General features: G+C 33.7%; 2 protein-coding genes and 1 pseudogene across 3 annotated transcripts; 1 reads left to right on the forward strand and 2 right to left on the reverse strand.

Annotated features, from left to right (window-relative positions):
• Nucleotides 1-1,546: 1,546 nt before the first annotated feature.
• LOC149498636 (putative protein S-acyltransferase 17) lies at nt 1,547-3,402 on the reverse strand. Its single transcript, XM_089717703.1, has 4 exons — nt 3,353-3,402; nt 2,834-3,057; nt 2,618-2,743; nt 1,547-2,002 (listed from the first exon to the last, which is right to left on the reverse strand). The coding sequence occupies exons 2-4, from the start codon at nt 2,933-2,935 to the stop codon at nt 1,724-1,726; spliced, it is 507 nt and encodes a 168-aa protein (XP_089573829.1). The 5' UTR covers nt 2,936-3,057; nt 3,353-3,402; the 3' UTR covers nt 1,547-1,723.
• LOC149498637 (uncharacterized) lies at nt 3,403-5,681 on the forward strand. The gene is made up of 3 exons (XM_089717361.1): nt 3,403-4,472; nt 4,572-4,688; nt 4,779-5,681. Exons 1-3 carry the CDS (start codon nt 3,414-3,416, stop codon nt 5,679-5,681), a joined length of 2,079 nt encoding a protein of 692 aa, XP_089573487.1. The 5' UTR covers nt 3,403-3,413.
• A 4,631-nt stretch (nt 5,682-10,312) lies between these two features.
• LOC105647840 (uncharacterized) lies at nt 10,313-21,013 on the reverse strand (annotated as a pseudogene). Its single transcript, XR_016319507.1, has 8 exons — nt 17,757-21,013; nt 15,172-15,630; nt 14,334-15,092; nt 13,320-14,147; nt 12,567-13,203; nt 11,714-12,429; nt 10,776-11,613; nt 10,313-10,606 (listed from the first exon to the last, which is right to left on the reverse strand). The product of XR_016319507.1 is annotated as an uncharacterized LOC105647840 (transcript).
• Nucleotides 21,014-23,845: the final 2,832 nt, after the last annotated feature.

Below are 23,845 nucleotides of genomic sequence, written 5' to 3' on the forward strand. Positions count from 1 at the left end.
TGAGGCTAATCTGCTTGTTTACACACAAAATGTAATTTCTTATTATTATCATTCGATTATAATACAGAAGAAAAACATTGACCTCAATACAAACAAAAAAAAAAAAAAATGTAACAAAACTCAAAGTTGTTGATTGATTATAGTATGGCCTACATGCACATGATCATTTTGACATTGAAGACACTAATAAATGCAGCGAGGCCAAATTGCTTCACAGGACAAGGGTATTCATCTCACTGCTGAAATTGATGGATCTAAAACTGTGGTTTTCAATAATTGATGATTTGATTTGCTTTCGTAAAATTTAAAAACTTGAGCTTTTAGTTTGGTTATATGGTTTTGAAAACCATCCAATCCAATCGAACCATTATATATATAAACTTTTAACTTCCAATCCAATTTGCTCTTTGAAATATCAAAAATCTTTTCGTATAATTTATCTTCAGAATTTGAAAGCAATGTAATTATTTTGTTTAATTATATTGTAATTTTTAAAATTATTTTTTCTTTTTTAAGTCTAAACTTTTAAATTATTTTTATTAATTAAAAATATTTAGAATAATTTTTTTTTTAAAATAAGCTTTTTCTTTTTTTTTTTTTTTTTTGTGTAAGTTCAAGAGATAAATTATATAAAAAACTAATTTTTAAGTAAATTATAGTTTGCTAAGTGGAATAAACAAATTGAGCCTTATTCCCAAGATAAATTCCACGAAAGACAATTGTCCTTTTTTAAAAGGGAATTTTCTTTTTTTTTTTTTACTTTTCTGCTCACAATTTATAGTTTTAAATATTTAAATTATGGAATAGAATAGTTCGTAGATGGTAACGTTGCAAGTCGTGAACCTAAAAAAAATTTTGGGGAAGACAAGACCAATCATAACATGAGAAGCTAGAAAGGCCATCGCCCTACTCCAAAGAGAGATGTACCACTTGCAAAAAAATAAAAAATAAAAAATAAAAAATAAAAAGGTCGAACGCATAGTATTATCTCTGAAGTTTATGCGATTTGTGACACCCTCTCAAGTTTGCGGAAGACCTATTATAATCTTACACCTTCATATTTCAGTAATAATTATACTCCTTACCAAAATAAAATGTAAAAATGCAGAATTATAATTGAATTCTTACAAAGTTATTTTATTTTGAGTAGAGACATAATTATTATTAAAAAGTGAAAGTCTAAGTTCATGATAGGTTCCCTTGCAAAATTGAGGGTGCCACAAGGCAAATCCACCTAAACTTTAAAAGTAAATTTATGCATTAGTCCAAAAGAAAAACATAAATGAAGTATACATGCTGACCTTTAAATCAACCCTTCCTCCATTTAAAACCTCATCGAATCTATAAAAGAAAAATAATAATATACACGCTTAAGCATTAAGCAAAATCTCCCAATGTTCTTCTTACAGAATAAGTAATGTCTCTGCACTAAAATAGCCATCAAACTTCACTCTGCAAGGTGAAGGCCATATGCTATGCTGCTTATATTTTTGCCTATTCCATCAGCAAATAAAATATAAGCTTCACAGCATTCTCTACATGCATGTTTGGTAATATATAATGGAGCGCAATGGAATAGTTTATTATTTTATTATCTTTTTATCATATTGAATTACATTCCATTATGTTCTATTATAATATATTGAACATGCAGTATGGGTTCAAGCTCCAATCAAGGGAAAAGCTATAGAAACTACCCAGTTAATGCTTGATCACAACTATCTCAGCGAGACTTTGATTTTTTACTCAAACATGATGGTCTTGTTGACAGCGGAAATATTACCTCACAAAGATTGTGAAAGAATCCCTTATCATACACGTTTCTCTTAACTAAAACCTCAGCATCTTTGAGGGGTGATCTCCGGCAAAAGCCTCTACATTTGCTCTCTGAATGCTTTGTTTTGTCACCAATCTCACTGATGCTTGCTTTTAGTGCCGCGGCACTAACCCTTGCTTCATTTACCTTCTTTTGCCAGACAAGGTACTCTTGCCACTTGAAGGTCTGTAAATCCCAACCAAAAAGTCAAAGAACACAGAGATGTAAGTTTCAGGGATTAATTGTTTACCAAAAGAAGTAAGGCAACAATTTGAATCTGCCAATAGAGTGAGGGAGAGGCATGGCTTTAATTACCATAAACTACCAGAAATAATTTGATTAAAAAAAGAAAAAAAAAAACAACAAATTACATCAACTACTTTAATAACATCACATGTAAAGATCGATACAGCCATCACAAGAACTCTCATGGGAAAGAGTTTGATCCTTACTGACATTGCAGAACCGATTATTGAACTCACCACAAATAAGCCTGAGGGAAGGAAACTACTTTACATAAACTTCTCAAAGTCACGTGAAGTTATTTAAGAATTAAGATGCAATGTTTTTGTCCTGAAATTAACCAGAAGAGGCAAACATGTATAGCACTGCAGTTGTGGTAGTTATTCATTGTTCAACAACACAGTTGATTCCATTTTCGACCCATAAAAAAGATATGGAATCAGGGATAGTATGTGCTTCTCCCATTTTATAAATTATTCTGCCTATGTCCTTGCTTCATCTATTTCCAAGAGAAAAGATAAAACTAGTTGAACAAATTACAGAGAAACTAGACCAGACCTCATTAATCGTGGTATTCATGCGACACAGGTTGGCATGGTGCCCAAAGAATCCTGCTAATAAGAGAGAAACTATGGCAAGAAACACCATAAGAAGTATTTGTGTGTTATATGAGCCCAACAGCCACTGCAAACAGAAAATAACAATTAATGAAAACATAAATAGAAAAGTGCAATAAATTGCCAGAGAAGAATGGTAAGAATTCATCATGTCTACCTGTACAACATGTGGAGCTAGACTACTAAATGAATTTTCAAAGCCATAGTAAACTGCAAATAAGGAAAAGTTAGACATTACATTCACAAGCATAACTGCCATCAACTAGAAGATAACTAAAGTTAATTTTACTAGTCAAAATATATACAACCCTTAATTCTTTCAATCTTCCTGCAAGAACCAACCCAAGGGCAATTGTCCCATATATACAAAGAAGACAATGCCTGCACTAGGACAGAAATGGATACATAAAACTGAAAAAACAGAAAGCCAAAAAATGCACCTTATAGTGGTGAATATCAAACATATTTGCAAAGGAATAACTGGATATGTGAAATGGCGAAAGCACTGAAACTGCTAAGTCAAATCTAGCTTAACATAAATACAGAACTTTAATTTTGGCTTATCTATTAAATATCAGCTGTACAAAAGGATTGATACTTCATACAAAAAAAGTTACATCTTCCAAAAAGATAATTCCACTTTTAATTTTGAGCTAATAAATCATGTGTAACTTACAATAAAAGAAATGCCAAAAAGTATCGGGTATTTTTCTCCCCTATACAATTTCATAGGGTACATGGAACAAGATAATGCCAATAAAGATTCAGGCAATTCTGCTGAAGCACAAGCTACATCAGTATCACCTGAAAAAAACAATGAGGAAGCTAAGAATCCTGTGGAAACCTCCACCGAATCACCATCAAGTGCAATGCAAAATAAGGAATCTGGGAATCCTGGTGAAACACCAATTAAACCAGAATCATCCAAAAAAATAAACCCCAAATCATTGAGGGCCAAATCTGAAGTTAAGAAGAAATCATTGAAGGTCAAGAAAGCTAAAGATAATCCACGAACTTGGGGAAGAAACAGAAAGAAGAAGAATAACAATGTTGTCCAAGAGAACAAGGAAGGTGACAGGCAAGAGCACAAGAATGATCAGAACCCAAATTCTGAGAAAAAGGGACAAAATAAAGGTGCCCATGAAGAGCACAATGCAAAACACCAAGAGACTGAAAAGAGCCAAGAAAGGGTTGCTGGTTCAAGTCGGAGCGGAAGTAACCTAAGGAGCGAAGGAAAGCCTGGCAGTACAGATAAGAGCTCGAGGAGTCAAAAAAACAAAGGAAAACCTGATGTGAAGGAAGGTAACAGACAGGAGCACAAGAATGACCAGAACCCAAATTCTAGGGAAGAGAAACTTAAAAAGAAAGGTGCCCATGAAGAGCACAATGCAAAGCACCTGGAGACTCAAAAGAGCCAAGAAAGGATTGCTGGTTCAAGTAGGAACGGGAGTAACTTAAGCAGTGAAGGAAAGCCTGGCAATACAGATAAGAACTCGAGGAGTCAAAGAAACAAAGGAAAGCTTGATTTGAAGGAAAAGAGTCAAAGAGATGAAAGAAAGGAGAAGCTCGGTGGTTTGATCTTTATGTGTAGTGCAAAGACCAAGCCAGATTGTTTCCGATATCAAGTCATGGGAGTAACAGGAAGTAAAAAAGACCTTGTGCTGGGTGTGAAACCTGGACTAAAGGTTTTCCTCTATGATTTTGATCTTAGACTTATGTATGGAATTTATAAAGCTTCATCTTCTGGTGGGATGAGACTGGAGCCCAAGGCTTTTGGTGGGTCCTTCCCAGTTCAGGTTATGTTTTAGTATATCCAGTCTAACTTATCTCGGTATACATTGTTGTTTTCTTCACCAATTTAGTTAGATCTGTAGACTGATATCTTTGAAGTTCAGGTACGTTTCAGTATCCATAAGGATTGTTTTCCACTCCCTGAGAGTGTCTTCAAGAGGGCTATAAAGGACAACTACGATGAGAAGAACAAGTTCAAGATAGAACTTACTGTTCGACAAGTGAGAATTACTTGTTTAACCTGGTAGTTTTATGGTTATTCTCTATTTTCACAGTTTATCATTCATGATTTTACAAAATTTCCCTTTCAGGTTAGGAAGCTCAGTGAACTTTTCCGATCTGCCATATTTCAGTCAGTGCAGTCAGCTACAGTGCCTATCCATTCCCCAGCAAAGGCAACTATGCGAGATAGGGAAGCTTGTGAGGGGCAGAGAGATTTGCGACGTCTTTCAGATCCGGAAACATTTGCCAGAGTTAGTGGTGATGGTAGGAGTTATCCTGTAGTCCCTCATGAAAGGGATCAGGGTATTGGGCGCCAGGAGGTGGTATTAAGACATAAAGAGGAAACTTCTCGCGATTTATACATGAGTGAAAAGGATTATCGTACTTATGGTCTTCAAAGAGAGCGAAGAAACGTGACTCCTCTACGTGGTGCTCCTTCTAATACCCTAGATCTATACCAGAAGGATCTGGAAAGAGAGCAGCTTCTTAGACAGCCAGCTGCTATGTATGGTGATACTGTTCCCATGCATAGAGCATCCATTCTTGCTGATCCCCTGTACTTGGCTCAAAGAGAGTTTCAGACATATAATCTTAGTGGTAGAAGTGAATTGCCACCTGCAGCTCCTTCAGTTTCTGCAGCAGCATCTGGTTCTGCTATTACTGCGTTAGACTCGTATACAAGGGATCCATATTATTCTTATCAACTCGGTGCTTCTGCGAGCTCATATGTGCTGCCCCCAAGGCGCGAAGAAGTTTCTTCAGCTTCCTATTATTCTGATAGTCTGAAAGAGACTTATTTAACTGAAGCTGATCCTCTACATAGGAGAGAGACTGATCAAATGGATAAATTGTACTTAAAGTATGCTATTGATCCACTACCAGATTATAGGAAGACATACCAAGGAGCCAAACCAGAAATCGCACCACCGCCTTGTGGGTACCGAATATATATATATGGCATAACCCAAGAGGGGGTGAATTGGGTTTTCTAAAAACTGAAATAAATTTTAGAAATTCTAAATAAGAATTAGAATTCTAAGCACAGCGAAAAACACACAGAACTTTGTAAGAATAGAATATGGATTAGAATATCCTCACAATGTTCTAATTATAAAAGATAGAAAGTCTGTGCGAAGTGCAGCTATTGATTAGAACAGCTTCTCACTGACTTTTACACTATCAAAACTTCTTTATGAAGGGAAGTTATAGAAATTGAAACTTTCTCATAAAGTTTGAGAAATCATATAAAGCTTATGTGAAGGACAGTTATTAAATTCAGAACTTATTCACAAAGCCTTAATCAATTATCAGAAATAACTTTATGATGGAGAGCTATCAAGATTAGAACATCCTCATAAAGTTTAGAACATTAAATAGAAACTCAATCAGTGAAATATACTGTGAATAGAACAACAGTTAGAACATGGTATATTCACTGTATTAGAATACCAGAGTTTTAAGGTTCAGAATAGATATAATTTATTACCATTTTAGAACATCTGAATTAATAACAATATTAGCGTTTCTTAATGAAAATCAAATAGAAGTGTTATAAAGATAGTATCAAGCAAACTTCAAAAATAAAGAGATCAACACAGAGAATTATAGTGGTTCGGCACTAACTCGCCTACATCCACTCTCCAAGACGCATCTTGAGATCCGCAACTAAGTTATCTCTTTTAAAGGGTAAGAGACAAACCAACAGTACAAGGCAATAAATCAACACCTAGATCTACCCTTTTGTCCCACTAGATTTTCCAAAGGTTCTAGTTAACCTCAACCCTTTTCTGTTTTTGGCAGAGTACAGAAAACTCGATTCAAGACATTACTATCCCACACATGGAGAAGGTCGCTTGATAACCTCTATCTCAATAGCTTCTAACTAAGTTATTACACACAAAAGTTTAACAAATAAAGGGCATGTCTACTATAGATTACACAATCTAAATAGACAGAAAGAAACGCCTATATAAGCACAGGAAAAACAATTTTATCAGATTAGAAGATCGATTAGAACATAGAATCATTTTTCAAAAGAAAATGTAAAAAATCTTTTCACTTTAAATATGAAAACGTTAAGTGTAGAGATGAAAAGAAAATGGGGGTAGAGAGTAAGTTTTGAGAGATAAAGATTCGTTTAATGAGAGAGTACTCTTAAAACAAAACTCTTACTTCACCAAATGTTTTAAGGCGTGAGTGTTCCTATATATAGGAAACAAAGGAGCTGTCACTTTTGGAAAGAGATCAGAATATCTTCTTTCCTTATTTTAGAAGATGTGAAAATCTTTGTTACCATAAATTATTTTATCCCTTTTTGGTAAGAGAATAAAACCCGATTTTTCTTTTAGAAAAGATTTTTGATAACGTTTATTTTGGAAGGATATTTTTGCGGAAGGATACTCTTTGTGGGTCCCGTTTATATATGGCACAACCCAAGAGGGGGGTGAATTGGGTTTTCTAAAAATTTAGCTTTCAAAAATAAAAATCAGAATTCTATTGCAGCGGAATTAGAAAGCATTTGTGAGAGATAGTTATCAAGTTTAGAACTTCCTCACAAAGCTTATTGCACGATTAGAAAGACTCTGTGAAGAACAATTATTGCATTTAGAACTGCCTCACAAAGCTTAAACAATTTTAGAATAACTCTGTGAATGATAGTTATTGCATTTAGAACTACTTCACAAAGCATAAACAAGTTTAGAAAGACTCTGTGAAGAACAGCTATTGTGATTAGAACAGCTTCACAAAGTTTTAAGCAAGATTAGAAAACTGATTATAATTCATATTGTGAATTATACTGAATATAGAAGGACAGATTAGAACTTGGTATAATCACAATACAGAAATCCAGAGTTCTAATGTTCCACAGAGATAAAGCTTATTCACGATTAGAATCAGAAACTCATTAATAACATCGCATTTCTAAACAAATTAACAGTTGCGTAAATAGAATATAATCAAGCAGAACTTCAGAAAGTAAAAGAAGATAAACACAGAGATTTATAGTGGTTCGGTACTAACTCGCCTACATCCATTCCCCAAGACGCATCTTGAGATCATCCACTATGTTATCTCTTTTCAAGGGTAAGAGACAAACCAACAATACAAGGAAATAGATCAACACCTAGATCTAACCTTTATCCCACTAGATTTTTCAAAGGTTCTAGTTAATTTCAACCCCTTTCTGATTTTGCAGAGATCAGAAACTCAAATCAAGACATTAGAATCTCACACAAAGAGAAGGTCGCTTGATAACCTATAACACCATAGCTTTTCACCTAAGCTATTACATAAAAATTTTTCAAATAAAGAGTCTGTCTACGACAGATTACAAAATCTATATAGACAGAGAGAAATGCAAATATAAGCACAGGAAGAACATAAAACGAATTTAGAAAATAGATTTAAAGATTAGAACTGTTCTTCAGAAAATGTTGTTAATAAATTTTCTTTTCTCTTAAAAATTTTTCTTGAAGCAAAAAGACGAAAAGAAATAGGGGGATTGAAGAGAGAGCTTAGAGAGATTTAAACTTTGAACAATGGACTCATACTCTTTTGCAAAACCCGTCTTTTTAAAAGAGGAAATGGTTTTTATATGAAAAGATGATATTCTCTTTTGAAGTTAACATTGAGATTATTTTTGCTTTAATGAGCAATAAAGACTCTGATGTTTTTTAAACTAACGAGGCAATGCATGGGTTGCAATTAAAAGGGCTGTTTGACCATATTTAATATTCACACATGCAAGGTTTGAAGATGAAAGGTTCAGTTTAGAAAACAGTGTAACATTTATATCAGAAACAGATAGCTGTATTAAATCAGTTTAGAAAACAGTGTAACATTTATATCAGAAACAGCCAGCTGTATCAGAAACAGATAGCTGTATTAAATCAGAAACTGTTTTTTAGATCAGAAAATACTTTTTGCAGAATTTCATTTAATAGCTACCAAGAATATTTACTCCAAAGATATTTTAGATGGAAAAACGTGAAGAGTAAAGATTTTGGCTATATCCTCTTAATAAATTTATTCAAAAACATTTCAAAACAATTTTGAGAGATATAAAATAGATTTGTGCTTATAATATCATTTACTCTCTATCCTACAATAATTTCCTAAGACTTATTATAATACTAACCAATAGAAAATATCTTCATTAATCTTCATGGTCTTCAAATAAAAATCTTGGGATGTAGGAACTTCATTTCTTCAATAATTTTCAACAATAATTTCTACATAAAATAATATTAGCACATACAAGAATATTAAATTTATTTGTTTTGTATAATCATCAAAATCTCAAGATAAATTTGACCCTTGAGCCAACACTCTTGCTAAAACCGAAAGAGATTCTCTTTCGTTTTTAAGGTAAGAAAATAATTTTAAGTACTTTAGATCTATCAAAATATATTTCCGAAAAGAGTATGATTTGTATTACCAAAAACATTAGAGAAGAAATCTCTTTAGTTTTTAGGGAAACAAATCTTTTCGATTTAAGGGAATATTTTCGAAAATAAATTATTTTGAAGAAAACTAATTTTCCGAAAAATATTTTTGAGAGAAGAAAAAAAATTTTTTTTTTTGTGCTCATATATGGATTTTCTCTCTATCCTACAAAGTTTCCTAAATACCTAGCTACTAGGTTCTTCGAAATCTTCACACTCAATGTAAGACCTGCCTTGTATGGTTTCTTTTCATAGAAATTCTACATAAAATAAAATTAGCACAAATAATATAATTTAAATTTATTTGTTTTGTATTAATCATCAAAATCCAAGATTTGACCCTTGAGCCAACACGCCTGTTTCATCTCAGTACTCATTTGCAGGGCCGTCTATGTCCTATCGCTAACTTCTTGTTAAATCTATTTACCTTTTCTGTTTAATTCCCCATTAGAGCGCGCAAGTTAAAAATCAGTAGAGGACAATTTGTTTCCTAATACTTGCACTATCATCAGTGCTTGGTGCTTTATTATTGTACCTTCTTCCATGCATTGTATCAGTAATTGTCAGCCTAACAAAATAGTTGCAGGCAAGTATGGGGAGGTTTAATATTTGAAGGAAATGCCTGCAGCATCAGAGTTGTTAAAAAATGTGGAGATGGTTTCATTTTTGCACATCCAGATTACTGCTTATGTACTGGAAACCACGACTTAGACATGTTTCTGTTTATAACTTCGTATCCACTCAAATCTCGAAATTTTCAGGTATAGAATTGGATTGTATTCATTATTTTATATATAGTAATCCGAGTATTTTAAGGGTTTAAAGTTCAGAAGCTGAATTTTAAATATATATTAATATTAATATGTCAAGAAAGAATTTACTAAATTTGAATTCATTTAAATTAATCGGGTTTAATTTGATTTTAAGTTTTTAATTACAATTTAATAATGTTAACTTCAAGTCTTTGCAACATTTTTTAAAACCGAGGTCAAGTAAGCAATTAAAACTCACTTGAGCTATAGCAAAGTTCGTATACTTAAAACGGGCTTGTGAAAACTGAGGCCCATGGATTGTGAACACATGACTAGTCCGAGGGCCTAGTGTTTGGATTTGAATTGAACCTGAAGGAGATCAAAGTTTGGGCTGAATATTTTTCTGGTATTGTAGAAAGAGGGATGTTTTGCCATGGAGAATCTCGTGTATAGATTTATTTAAAACAAATTTAAGTTAATGCAATTGTGTGAAAAATTTCTAGTATAATTACAAATATTAAGATGAATATCAGAATCCTTTTAATAAATACAAATATAGAGAGAGCTTCACAGCAGCAACAACATGGAAATAAAATGATCCTCCACCATTTCATAAATCAATAGAGTACACCATTTGCCTCTACTGCCTCGTATCACAACGAAAATCGACTTTCTACGCCTTCAGCACTCGATAGATGGCGATTGATCTTCCTCTGCATTCTGGCGACCATGCAATATATGCAGCAGAGGCAATAAAGTCAGATAATGCTTGAGGAATGGTTTTCCTTTTTTGGTCTTTTAATGAATTGTGTGATTTCTTGAACTAGTAACGCAGGCACTTACCTACCTATTCATTAAAGGAAATGAATATTTAATTCAGAAAACATACCATTTCTGTAAACAACTGTTGTATGGTGGCGTTAAGATTGCCATTCCAACGTCCTTCATCTTCTAGTTCTTCTGTCACTCTTAAAGTTTGTAGCTTTGGCGTGCTTAAGACTCCATTTGAGAAAACCTGCATCTTGGGGCACTGCTCAACAATTACTAGTGTCAAAGAGGGAAACTTGAAGCTGTGCTCTGCTGCACAAAAGCTAACAAGGCTGGGTAAAGAAATCAGTTCCAGACTTCTTCATTTGTTGAAGATGATCTCCTCTCTTCATCCATCATTTCCTTCGCTGGCAACTATTTCTATCAGCATATCGCATTCCCTTACACTCAATCTTGTAAGCTGAACAAGACTTTTTGCTGTTGAGGATGTCATCAAACTTGCTAATACTTTGCAAGATTTTACATACATAGTTGTCAGATTCTGGAAAGAAGCTGAGGATGGTGCTAAAGTAATCGAACTGTCACACCCCGAAACATCTAGAATTTATCGAGACTGAAGAACTTTGTCTAGCTGGGAGTCTTGGTTCCAAATATGTTCTAAATTGGCAAGACCATCCAACTCTAAGTGCCGTATCTTCTCCACAATCTTAACATAGTTTTCTTTACCTACATGTCCTTCATGTGGGAACAACTCTTTGAATTGACTGCATCCTACAAGAAGTTTTTCCGTGCTGTGGAATCTTTCAAGGAGATCAAATGGAAAAAACTGCAGATTCATCGTGATAGCAATTTATCTGAATGACTTTCAGCATGTGAAAGAGGTGTTCTGGAAACTGGCCTTGCAATATCGATGTTGCATCCTTTCTTGTTAGCGATAAATGCTCCAAGTTGTTGATGATCTGGAAAAAAAGACAAATTGAAATAGTTTGCAGACATGTTAAGAAAAAAACTCGTTGTGCTTAGATTTTCTTTAATATAGGGATTGAGGACCACAGGTACCTCTCTAAATGAGAAAAGCGGGTTCTCCATTTGTGTTTCTTGCAAGTTGCTGTCAACTGGTTCAAAGGTTAAAGTCTCCAATTTGTCACAATGAAAGACAACCAACTTTTCTAAAACTGGACATTCTAGTGTGTGAGATCCAGGATAGAAACAATTTAGCTCATTTAATCTCCACAAGTCCAAGGACTTGAGTTGAGGAAATGCAAACTTAGGATTTGTTTCCGCTCCTTCCTCCTTTGTAACAAGTTCTTTCAAGCCACAATCATCTAAGTAAAGTATTTTATGTTGGAGAAGATTTTTAGCAATGGAAGTTGGAAACAGGTTTTTCAGGCTTGGACAGTCCGAAACATAAACTGAACTCAAGTTAGGAAAGGAGAGAGCTTGTTGGGGATCCTTAATCCACCATGCTTCAAATTTTGGAGGTTTTGAATATCCAAATCTCTCAATTCACTCGTTATTGATTCTGTTATATTTATAACCAGCTCTTGGAGATCGAAGACCACGTCTAGCGAATCACAATTCCTTATGACCACATCCTCGAGATTCTCGAGTCTCTTAAATATGTTAGATGGAAAAATGTGCACTAGTTGATTGCCATATTCCACCTTCATTACCCGTAATTTGTAGAAAGAATCTGAGTGGAGTTGGTTATGCCAGATCTTTCTCAAAGCATCTGCATTGGAAATTTGCACTTGCACCAAGTTGGGGAATGCAACCTGCATCACAAAATCATACTCCATTACTAATATGATGAAAATAGAACACGAAAGTACACCAGCTAAATAAACAAATTAACCGAACCATATAACAGGAATGAAGACAATCTTTTTAGATAATTAGAAAAAGAGATCACCTTTTCATTAAAGAGTGTATAGTCCAATATTTCACGTTCACTGCTTGCTGCCATGACTGCACTTGCAGAACTGGAGACAAATGTCATCAGTACAGGGCAATTTTTAATTTGCAACTCATTTAATGCAGGACATTCAATCAAATCACATGTGCAGAATCGTGTGAGTTTCGGGAGACCTCCAAGTTTCAGGAACCCTAGTTCACGTAGTAGCATCCTCATTTCTTCTTCTGAACCGTCCCCGACTATTACTTGCTCCATCTTTTTACAATCACATATCTCAATTCTTTGGAGATGCACAATACTTTTAATCATTGATGATGATAAAAGATATTTTAAATTGCCACAACCATGCACAGTCAAGCTTGTTAACTTTGAAAAATGTCCAACAAATCCACTCAGATTTAGCCATTCTAGACCAAATATTCGTTCTACTGCATCACAATTTCTTACCTCAAGCTCTTCCAATTTACCCAAAAATGGTATTAGATTGGATGGAACTGAGCTAAAGGTAAATCTGAATCATCGATCACCAGCGTATTTAAATTGCAGAATAACTGTACGGGAAGTTGGTCGTGCCAGATTTGTTTAATCGGGGAAATTCTGAGAGTTTCAAATGCTGCAGGCCACTAAATCCAACCTAGAAAGCAAAATTGTGCTTTAGTGATTGTAAGTCTGTAACAAATTAATTATTCTCATGGACAAGAAACAAATAGACATCCGGAATTTAGCAGGAGAGATTGCTATCAAACTTACCATTTCTTCATACAATTGTTTTATGGTGGTATTCAGGTCCCCAATCCAAAGCCATTTATCTCTATCCTGTGTCTGATAGACTCTCTTTAGCTCTGGTGAGGTTATGACTCCTTGAGAGAAAATCTTCATGTTGGGGCACTGTGCCACAACTAAATCATTCAAAGATGGGAGTTTGATGGTGCAACTTGCAATTGAGCAGAAGCTAGTCAGGTTTTTCAAGCCACAGAGCTCTAGAGTTACCAATTTACTGAGAATAATCTGAGGTTGGGAATGGGATTGGTATTCATTTCCCTCGTTGGCTACAATTTCTTTCAGCATATTGCTATCTCTTACAGTCAATTTCGTGAGGTTCCCCATACTGTTTGCAGTAGAGGATGCTACTAGGTTGACTAGTTGATCACAGCGCCGAACATCAAGAGTAGAAAGGTTTTGGAAAGATGCGGTTGACGGTGCCAAGATAATCAAACTGGGGCAAACCCATACTTTTAAAGCTTCAAGATTTTGGAAAACTTGGTCAGGTGGGCAATCTTCACTCAAAATATGGCTCATGTGCGGAAGGTTTTCCAGTTTTAAGAATTGCAGCCGAGCGAGAGCCCCTTCAGCTTCACCAAGAATACTATGTTGGAATAGCACTTTGAAGGAAGAAGTTGCCAGAGTAAGCTTTTTAATATTTGGAAATTTATGAATGAGACCAAATGCAGAATCTGTTGAACCATCAAGAAAACAACTCAATTCAAGAAATTCTAGTTTGTGTGCTGGAAACTGGCCTTGACGAATCGTTGAGGTGTCCTTGTTCCCTAATGATAAATGCTTCAAGTTGGGAATAATCTGGAAACCATTGATTAGAAATCAAGTTGAGCTAATAGTCCGTTTATAGGAATACAGTTATATGATTACGAACTCAAACGAATAAATCAAAATTTGTTCAAAAGGAAAAATATTTTGTTTTATAAGTTTTTAAAAAATTTTTCTTGTAAAATATTAAAATTGAAAAAAACACATTTTCTTACATACCTTTCTAAATGAAAAAAATGGCTGCGGAACCTGAATCTTCAATTGAGTCTCCTGCTTCTCCAAATCCATTGTTTGCAAATCCCCAGGTTCTGAAGTAAAAATTTCCAATTTATCACAGCCATAGACACTCAATTTTTCTAACTGCGGACATTCTAAGATGTGGTTTTCTGAGTAAAAAGACTTTAATCCATTTAATCTCCAAAGGTATAAGGACTTCAGTCGACCAAATGTAAACTTAGGAGTTGCTTCTGCTCTTTCCTCTTTGGCAACAATTTCCTCCATCCCGCAACCATCTATATTCAGCAGTTCAAGTTGTGGAAGACTTTGAGCTATTGAAAATGGGAATAGCTCTTTCAAATTTGGACAATCCCATGCATGCACATTTTGTAGGTTATGAAAGGACAAAATTCCACTAGGATCCCCATTCCATACATTCTTCAAATTTGGGAGTTCTCTTGCAATCAAATATCTCAATTGAGTCTGAGTGGTTGCTGCAACATCTGTTTCTTCTTGTATTTTCATCAATACTTGGAGATCAAATACCTCTTCCACTAAATTACAATCCTTAACCATCAATCTTTCTAAGTTCTTGAATCTCAGCAACTGTTTAGATGGAAAAACTTTCAATAGTTCTTTTCCATGCTCTACTTCGAGTACTTTCAATCTATAAAAGGAATCCACACAGAGTTCATCGTTCCATATCATCTTCAATGTGTGCATGTTCGTGATACGCAGATTTTCCAAGTTGGGAAACAAAATCTGAAGTAAAAATTTCATGGAGTTAACATCAAATTCTGAAAACTAAAAGATGAACGTGAACAGATAAGAAGGAAATAACCTTTTCATCAAAGAGAGTTGAGTTTGCTTGTCCGCTAGTTCCCGCATATGTACTTCTGGAACTAGAGATAAATGCTTGGAGTTGCGGGCAATTCTTTATCCGCAAGTGTTTCAAGGAGGGACATTCTATGAACTTCGCAGTGCAAAATCTTCTGAGACTCGGAAGTCCTTTGAGCTTGATGGAGTCCAGTCTAGGGAATAGCATTATGCTCTTCATTTCTTCTCGGTTTGTAACTATGACTTCTTTCATGGATTTGCAATCCCTTATCTCAATGTGTATGAGTTTCGCGAGGCTTTCAACCATAGAAGATGTGAATAAATAACTTAAATTCTCGCAGGTGTCAATAATCAATCTTGTTAAGTTTGTAATCCATGGAGATAATTCTGTAAGTTGATTGGGCCATATCTTCTCCACATTGATTGAAGCTAATTTCAGATCTACCAAATTGGGGAATTGAATCTGTAGACACAGTTTGTGTTTCAAGAAAAGTAAATTTGAGTACTGTCAACTCCAAAAAATACTAATATGGTAATGGACATGCTTAAATTTAATAATTGCATTAATTTTAGTGCCTAAAACATAGAATAGAAAATTATTATCGAAAACTTTTAATTTAATTGGTTAGCTTAGTTTCCTATTATTGAAGGATTGTTATGTATTGGAAATTAAGTAAGAAATATTAACAATAACAGTTTTTAAACCTAATATATATAAGGGTAAATTATTATTTAGTCCCTCAGGTTTTACATAATTAACCAATTAATCCCAAGTTTTGAGCAAATATCTAGCTAGTCCCTCAGGTTTAACTCCGTCTAATTAAAAGGTTCTTCCGTCCAAAAAGTTGATTTTTTTCCGTTAATTGAAGACTAAAAGACTAAAACACCCCTCCCTAGCTGACGTGGACCATAAGGGAAAATTATTATCTAGTCCCTCAGGTTTTACATAATTATCTAACTAATCTCAAGTTTTGCACAAATATCTAACTAGTCCCTCGGGTTTAACTCCGTCTAATTGAAAGGTCCTTCCGTCCGAAAAGTTAGTTTTTTTCCGTTAATTGAAGACTAAAAGACTAAAAAACCCCTCCCTAACTGACGTAGACCAGTATGAAGCGATAAGGGAGGGAATTGTATAAACTAAAAGACTAAATAATAATTTTCCTTAAAAGATAAATATTTTAGAACAAACTATTTTCTCAAATCTGACAAATATTATGGAACAAAAATAGTATTAAAAAAAGGATAAAAAATTAATTTGATGTTCTAATTAAATATTATTAAATTTAAGTGAATCATGAAAGTAAATACTTCTTCAAAAAAGTAAATACCTCATTTTTCTTTTTACCCCAAATTATCATCATAGTTTCTTTTTTAGAAAAAAAGTAATAAACATAATTTTCTATTTTATTCATATTTAATATGCAAATTTTATCAAGAAACATTACTATTATCATTGATAAAATCTATAAAAAAAAAAAAACAAAGTATTCCATCTATTCATAAATACTTTTAATGTTTTTATGGTAATTAAGTAAATTTATTCTTATAAATTATAACAAAATATTAATTAATTTTATTACGTAACCTTAAGTAAGAGAGGAGATGTTATATGATTTTGGAAAATTATAAAAATAATTATTAAATTTAATATAAATAAGGATAAAATTGAAAAAAAAAATTAATTACTCATTAATATTCTTAAAAAAAAGATATTTGTGGAGAAAACACCGGCTCTAAAATAATAGTTATTTATAGATAAAAAAAGTAATTATTATTGCCACCTATATTATTATAATTTCATAACTTTGAATATAAATATTAATATTTAATGCAAGGTTATCTGTGCAAAAGATAAACTAGTTATATCATTATGGCATGGAAGGAACAAAAGGGAAACAAACTAGGTATATCATTATCGCTTCATACTGGTCCACGTCAGCTAGGGAGGGGTGTTTTAGTCTTTTAGTCTTCAATTAACGGAAAAAAACTAACTTTTTCAGACGGAAGGACCTTTCAATTAGACGGAGTTAAACCTGAGGGACTAGTTAGATATTTGTGCAAAACTTGAGATTAGTTAGATAATTATGTAAAACCTGAGGGACTAGATAATAATTTTCCCTTATGGTCCACGTCAGCTAGGGAGGGGTATTTTAGTCTTTTAGTCTTCAATTAACGGAAAAAAATCAACTTTTTGGACGGAAGAACCTTTTAATTAGACGGGGTTAAACCTGAGGGACTAGCTCAATATTTGCTCAAAACTTAGGATTAGTTGATTAATTATGTAAAACCTGAGGGACTAAATAATAATTTACCCTATATATAATACTAATTAAAAAAAAAAACTTTAGATATTTTATAATAAATATGATATATATTAATTATATACGTAGCAATATAAAATTTAAATTAATATACTTAATATTATTAACTATTAATTAATTATTATTAAGTTCAGAGAAATGTATTGTCAAGTATTTCCACTTATTACATGAGAAATAAACCGTATTTGTATTTAGTTATTAATATTACTTCTACGTATAATTTAACTTAAAAAAAAAAATCCGACCAGAAAAAGGATATGGAGCGTACCTTTTTGCTGAAAAGTAGCGAAAGAGTTGCAGATTCATCCTCCAATATGACCTCTCCAGAGCTCGTAGAAGCTGTTGCTGGCTTTTGGGAAATGGAAGGCACATCCCCTTGGGAGCAAAAGCATGTAAGCTGAGGTAAATGCTTCAATTTCAATTTGCGTAACTGTGGCAACTTAATTTCAGAATCTTCTCTTGTTTCCAAAGCAACAATCTCTTTCAAAATTTCACAACGGCTTACATTTATTTTTTCGAGCACCACAAGACCCTTGAGCATAGAGAACGAAAAGAGATTCTTCAATACATTACAATTTCTGACCTTTAATTCTCTTAAATTGCTGAAAGACCCCATCCCATAACGGCCGTGATAAATCTTCTCCAATTTCTTTAAATTTTGTAGAAATAATGACTCCAACTTGGGGAAAGCAATGAAATGGTTCATCCTCCTCCAGTCTATAATATGTTCAATATCAAGACAATTTTGGATGTAGAGTTTCTTCAAGTATGGAAAACCTTCTTCGTCTAACTCATGGAGGATATTTTTTACACCGTTCAGCTCATCCAAATGTAGATGTTCAGTTGTCTTCAATAAGACTTTCATTCCCTCAAGGTTAACACTTGTGTTAAGCTTGAGTTTCAACAATTTTGACGTTGCATACATATCAGAGAACAAATCAATATTCCACCCATCCCCAATCAATATTCCAAATCTCTCCAGATTTTCAGGGAACAAATCTCTAGGCATTATGTTTGCATCAGTAATGTGTATGTCTAGAGCGACAAGATTTGATAGAGCCTTCAATTCAGAGAGGTTAGCATTTTTCCCTACACCACCTTGATTTTCACCCTCCCATTGGACAAAGCTGTTACCCATACGCAAGTCCTCCAGTCGGACTAACTTTGACAGGACATTGCGCGGAATCACTTCTAGGCTAGAACAGTTGGTCAAATCTAGAAGTCGCAGATGAGTCAACTGCTCCAATTCCCTTGGCAATCGAACAATATCAGAGCTCATAAGGCTGAGAACTTGTAACTTCTTGAGCTTTCCGATTATACTTATATCTTCCAACTTACAATCATCCAAACACAAGGTTTGAAGATTCTCAAGAATTTGAATTGACAAAGGTAGTGACAATAAACTTATGCCTGTTAAATCCAAAACTTTCAGTTCTGTTGTCATAGTAAAAAGGTCATCTGGGATTCTTAACGAGAGACCCAAAGCAGGATAAACTAGTAGAAATGATTGCAGTTGCGGGCATTCAAGTGTTGTCGGAAGCTCAGGAATTTCAGTAAAATACAGAGAGATTGCAGTGCACTGTTCAAGTTTAGATTTAGGTGGCCATTCTAATACCTTGTCATCTGCTACAGCGAAGAAGTGATGATCCCTAGATGCAGTTGAAATAGCAAAACTGCGAACAACGTCGTGCATTTTGAATTCTCCATCCCTCTCACCTTCTAGCAGTAAACATGAGGATTTGAGGTCATTAACATACTTATGAAGTCTATTTCTTGTTTCCTCTAAGTTTCTGCATCGCTTGAATAAACTCATGCCCAAAACATATTTCAGCAATTGGTCTACTCTACCGCTAAGAAATAAATATGCGCTTAAGCGCAACAGTGATTTGATTTCATCATTTTCCAAATATCTGTAGCTTAAATCAAAACAAGAATGAACTTGCTTATCCATATCATCCTCACCAGACCTTTTCAGGCGTTCCAAGGCATCCTTCCATTCTTCCAACCCCTTATTTTTCAATGCTGTTGCAACTGCCACAATTGAAATTGGCAAACCTGCACATCTCTTTGCAACTTCATCTGTCATAGGTTTTATCTGCGAATGTTTTAGAGTTCCCACCTTCTTCTCAAATAATTGCCTTGCCTCTTCATCCTCTAAAACTTCAAGATTGAAATTCCTCTCTATGCCCATCTCATGCAATACATTTCGATTTCTGGATGTCATCAGTATCTTGCATCCTTTATGTTCGGTGCCAAGAGGGATTCCGATATCTTCTAGTTTGATTTGTGCCCAAACGTCATCAAGAATTACAAGAATTTTCTCCTCCTGTTCCAGTCTTGAGCATAACAAAGCTGCCCTCACTGCGGTGAGCTCCGCTTCAAGAGGGAACCTTAACCACTCTGCGATCTCTTGTTGAATTCTTTTCAAGTCTACATTAGAGGTTACCGTTGCTATAACCACCACCTTGAAAATTCCATCTTCCACAACTTGTTTGGCAAGCTTTTTTGCTAGTGTTGTCTTGCCCACACCTCCCATTCCATACACCCCAATCATAGTAACATCAACATCTTTTAGAGCCTCCAGCAGTTGGTTCAAAATTCGCATTCTGGATTCAAAGGCTTCATAATCCTTAGGAGGGCCTATCCCCTTGAGAGCAGTGCGGTAGGAGATTTTGTCAAACTTGCGATTTTTTCGAACCTCAACCAGAACTTGTGTCTTTTTATTTGCTTTTCTGCTGAGCTGGTGGCGAGTCTTCATATTAGGACAGCATCCCATAAAGCAAAAATGATTTGCTCTGTCATTATCTTCCAAAATTTTCTCTGAAGCTTCAATTTTCTCATTCGCATCTTTCAGCCAGTTCTTCACGACATCTTCAATTTGTTCTCCTTTTTGTCTAGCATTCTCCATGTCATGCTTCAAAACTTGCATTTCATCTTTCAGGTTTTGTACTTGAGCTCTCAAGCTCTGGAGGTTGTCCTGGTAGTTCCATATATACCCAATTTGACGCAATACTGAATCAACCAACGGTTCTGTAACTTTTGTTACTCCAGTTTCCACAACTGTTTCCATTTGCTCCTTAATTGGTTTTTTTTTTTTTTTTTTTTGTAGGAATAAGAAAACAAACTTTCAGGACAGGAAAAAGATTGAGAATTGGAAAGAAAATCAACTAATAATAAGCAATTAACATAAAAAGAACAGAGAGGAGAAAAGATTGTGGTTTTGGAATCAAAATGAGAAATGGAAAACAACAAGGAGAAAACAGACTAAATATGAAGGAATGGAATATAAAAGCAAACAAAAGAAGGAATTTTGAAATCCTTAATCTGCAGGAAGGAAGTGATCACTTACTTGGCTTAAGTAGTAACTCTCCAAATTTCTTAAACTTAGTCACTAAAAATCACTTTTCAAGCTATAATCTCTAGGATTTATTGATTAAATCAAGTTAAATAGAGTGAATTTGGTGGATTTAGCTAGGAAGCGAAGAAAAACAAAGAGAAGAAGGAGGAGGAGGAGGAGTTAACGGCCAAAAGGGGAAGAAGAAGAAGAGAAAATGGTAGCTCAATTATTTGAGTTGACTTTATTAAAGGGCTTTTTAGTCATTTACCATAATTTGGTGGTTAAGATTTAGTTAATGGTAATCTAATCTAATGGCTAAAAATATTCTCCAATTAAATTTCTCAAAAATATTATTTATCTCCATAAAATTCTTAAATTTACCCCATAAAAATAAATTCCTCAAATTCTTTAATTAATATAACACCATAATTCACTAATTATCTAAATTTTCTAAAAATATTCATTACTTACTTTTTATCTATAAAAATTAGCATACATGCTCTAAAAATATTAAATAAAATATAAAATATATATAGTAATTTTTTTGAACAAAAATAATACTAATTTTCGAACCAATACTACTATTTAAAGACTAATAAATTACTATTTCAGACACAGAAAACATATCATCGTTACATGATTGCTCGGTGAAAGCTTTAGAATGGCTGATCAAAGAAAAGAAAGAGAAAGAAGCGGGTAAAGGCTTTAAGTGAAGTAAAACAGCCTGCTTCGCCCAACTTAAGTAATGAAGCTGTTGCTACAGTAGGTTGTGATGACGATCAAATCACAACAATTCTTTTTCAGATTTACTTGATCATCATGCATAAACTGGTTAAATTAACAATTATGATTTCAGCAGTTTGACTTGAGGCTAATCTGCTTGTTTACACACAAAGTTGTTGATTGATTATAGAATGTTCTACATGCAAATGATCATTTTGACATTGAAGACACTAATAAATGCAGCGAGGCCAAATTGCTTCACAGGACAAACTGGCATGAGTTTACGTTGTGGACTAATTTTATATTACAATGGCATTCAAAGAGTTATGAGAGAAGCTTTGAGTCATTATTTATGCACAGTGGAAGCTAAAGAAAGTTTCCAAATCTATACCACTTGAATAAATTTGATCTGTCCTTGAAGATGATAGTGCTATTTTTTTTACCACTTGAATGAAATAAATAACAAATTTGAGAGTCAACAGTGGACAAAAGCACAAATCAAGCATGAAAATAGCAAAGAAAGGTGTTAGATTACCATACCACAGATCAAGGGTATTCATCTCACTCCTGAAATTGATGGACCTAAAACTGCGATTTTCAATAATTGATGATTTGATTTACTTTCGGAAAATTTAAAACTTGAGCTTTTAGTTTGGTTATATGGTTTTGAAAACCATCCATTCGAACCAAACCATTTTATATATATATAAACTTCTAACTTCGAATCCAATTTGCCATTTGAACTGTTGGGATTATAATTGATCCCGAGTGGGGTCCACGGAAAAATACCGGTGGTAAAAGTAAAATAAAATTACTATTACCACATATACCTCCAATAATTAAATATTGGATATTGACGATCGACTCTACCAGAAATAATAATCACAGTAAAAATTAAATAATTACAGTAAATGTCAGATGAAAAATAAGAACACTGAGATTTACGTGATTCACCTTCAACTGTTATGGGCTACTTCCACGGGACAAAAACTCTGAATAATTCTTCCACTAAAAATAGTAGGTACAAAAGAGATTACAAAAATAGTAGTACTCTAAGTGTTTCACAAAAACACCTTAAAAATTATAATCCTCACTATTTTCTCTCTTTCCCAATTTTAGGAACCTTTTCCTAAAATTCTCTACACTCAGTTATGTATTCCTATAGGAGAGGTTACGAGAAAGTCGTGTATAACTCATTCACGGCTCTTCGTCTTTGTCAAAATTGCATGCCAATTTTTCTTTCCTTTTTCTTTTCTTCTTCGCAGCCTCCTTTGAACATCAAAAAAACTTGCCCTTTCATTTTTTCTTTGTTCAAAACTTGTATGGGTCCCACAACCACTCATTTTCTTTTTTTTTTAATTTTCAAATTTATGTGGATCCCACATGTGGGAGGGATCCCACGACATGAACGAGTAATGTATAATTTGTTCAAAAATCTTTTCGTATAATTTACCTTCAGAATTTGAAAGCAATGTAATAATTTTGTTTAATTATATTGTAATTTTTTAAATTATTTTTTCTTTTTTAAGTCTAAACTTTTAAATTATTTTTATTAATTAAAAATATTTAAAATAATTTTTTTAAAAAAAAATAAGCTTTTTCTTTTCTTTTTTTTTTTTGTGTAAGCTCAAGAGATAAATTATATAAAAAAACTAATTTTTAAGTAAATTATAGTTTGCTAAGTCGAATAAATAAATTGAGCCTTATTCCCAAAATAAATTTCATGAAAGACAATTGTCCTTTTAAAAAAGGAAATTTTCTTTTTTTTTTACTTTTCTGCTCACAGTATATTGAATATAGTTTTAAATACTTAAATTGTGGAATAGTACATAGATGGTCACATTGCAAGCTGTGCACCTAAAAAAAGTTTTGGGGAAGACAAGACCAATCATAACATGAGAAGCTAGACAGGCCAGCGCCTTACTCCAAAGAGAGATGTACCACTTAAAAAAAATATATAAAAAAATAAGTTCGAATGCATAGTTTTTTATCCGAAGTTTATGCGATTTGTGAAATACTCTCGAGTCTGCGGAAGACCTATTATGATCCTACACGTTCATATTTCATTAATAATTATATTCCTTGCTAAAATGAAATAAAAAAATGCAAGATTATGATTGAACTCTTACAAAGTTATTTTATTTTGAGGAAGAACATAGTCATTATTAAAAAGTGAAAGTGTAAGATCATGATAGATTCTCTTGCAATATTGAGGGTGCCACAAGATAAATCCCCAGACATTTAAGAGTAAATTTATGCATTAGGCCAAAAGAAAAATATAAATGAAGTATACATGC

The sequence above is a fragment of the Jatropha curcas genome, chromosome 2 (genome assembly GCF_041381405.1).
Source record: "Jatropha curcas cultivar XTBG-Jc1 chromosome 2, XTBG_Jcur_1.0, whole genome shotgun sequence".
Lineage (NCBI taxonomy): Eukaryota > Viridiplantae > Streptophyta > Magnoliopsida > Malpighiales > Euphorbiaceae > Jatropha > Jatropha curcas.

Bases quoted from the DNA above. Each gene is read 5' to 3' on its own strand.
- LOC149498636 (XM_089717703.1), bottom strand. From the start codon at position 2,935: ATGGCAGTTATGCTTGTGAATGTAATGTCTAACTTTTCCTTATTTGCA. The intron at 2,744-2,833 runs GTAGACATGATG...TTCTGTTTGCAG, and splicing joins TAGCTCCACATGTTGTACAG to TGGCTGTTGGGCTCATATAA. The intron at 2,003-2,617 runs GTCTGGTCTAGT...TGGGATTTACAG, and splicing joins TGAATACCACGATTAATGAG to ACCTTCAAGTGGCAAGAGTA.
- LOC149498637 (XM_089717361.1), top strand. From the start codon at position 3,414: ATGGAACAAGATAATGCCAATAAAGATTCAGGCAATTCTGCTGAAGCA. The intron at 4,473-4,571 runs GTTATGTTTTAG...TTTGAAGTTCAG, and splicing joins GTGGGTCCTTCCCAGTTCAG to GTACGTTTCAGTATCCATAA. The intron at 4,689-4,778 runs GTGAGAATTACT...TTTCCCTTTCAG, and splicing joins TAGAACTTACTGTTCGACAA to GTTAGGAAGCTCAGTGAACT.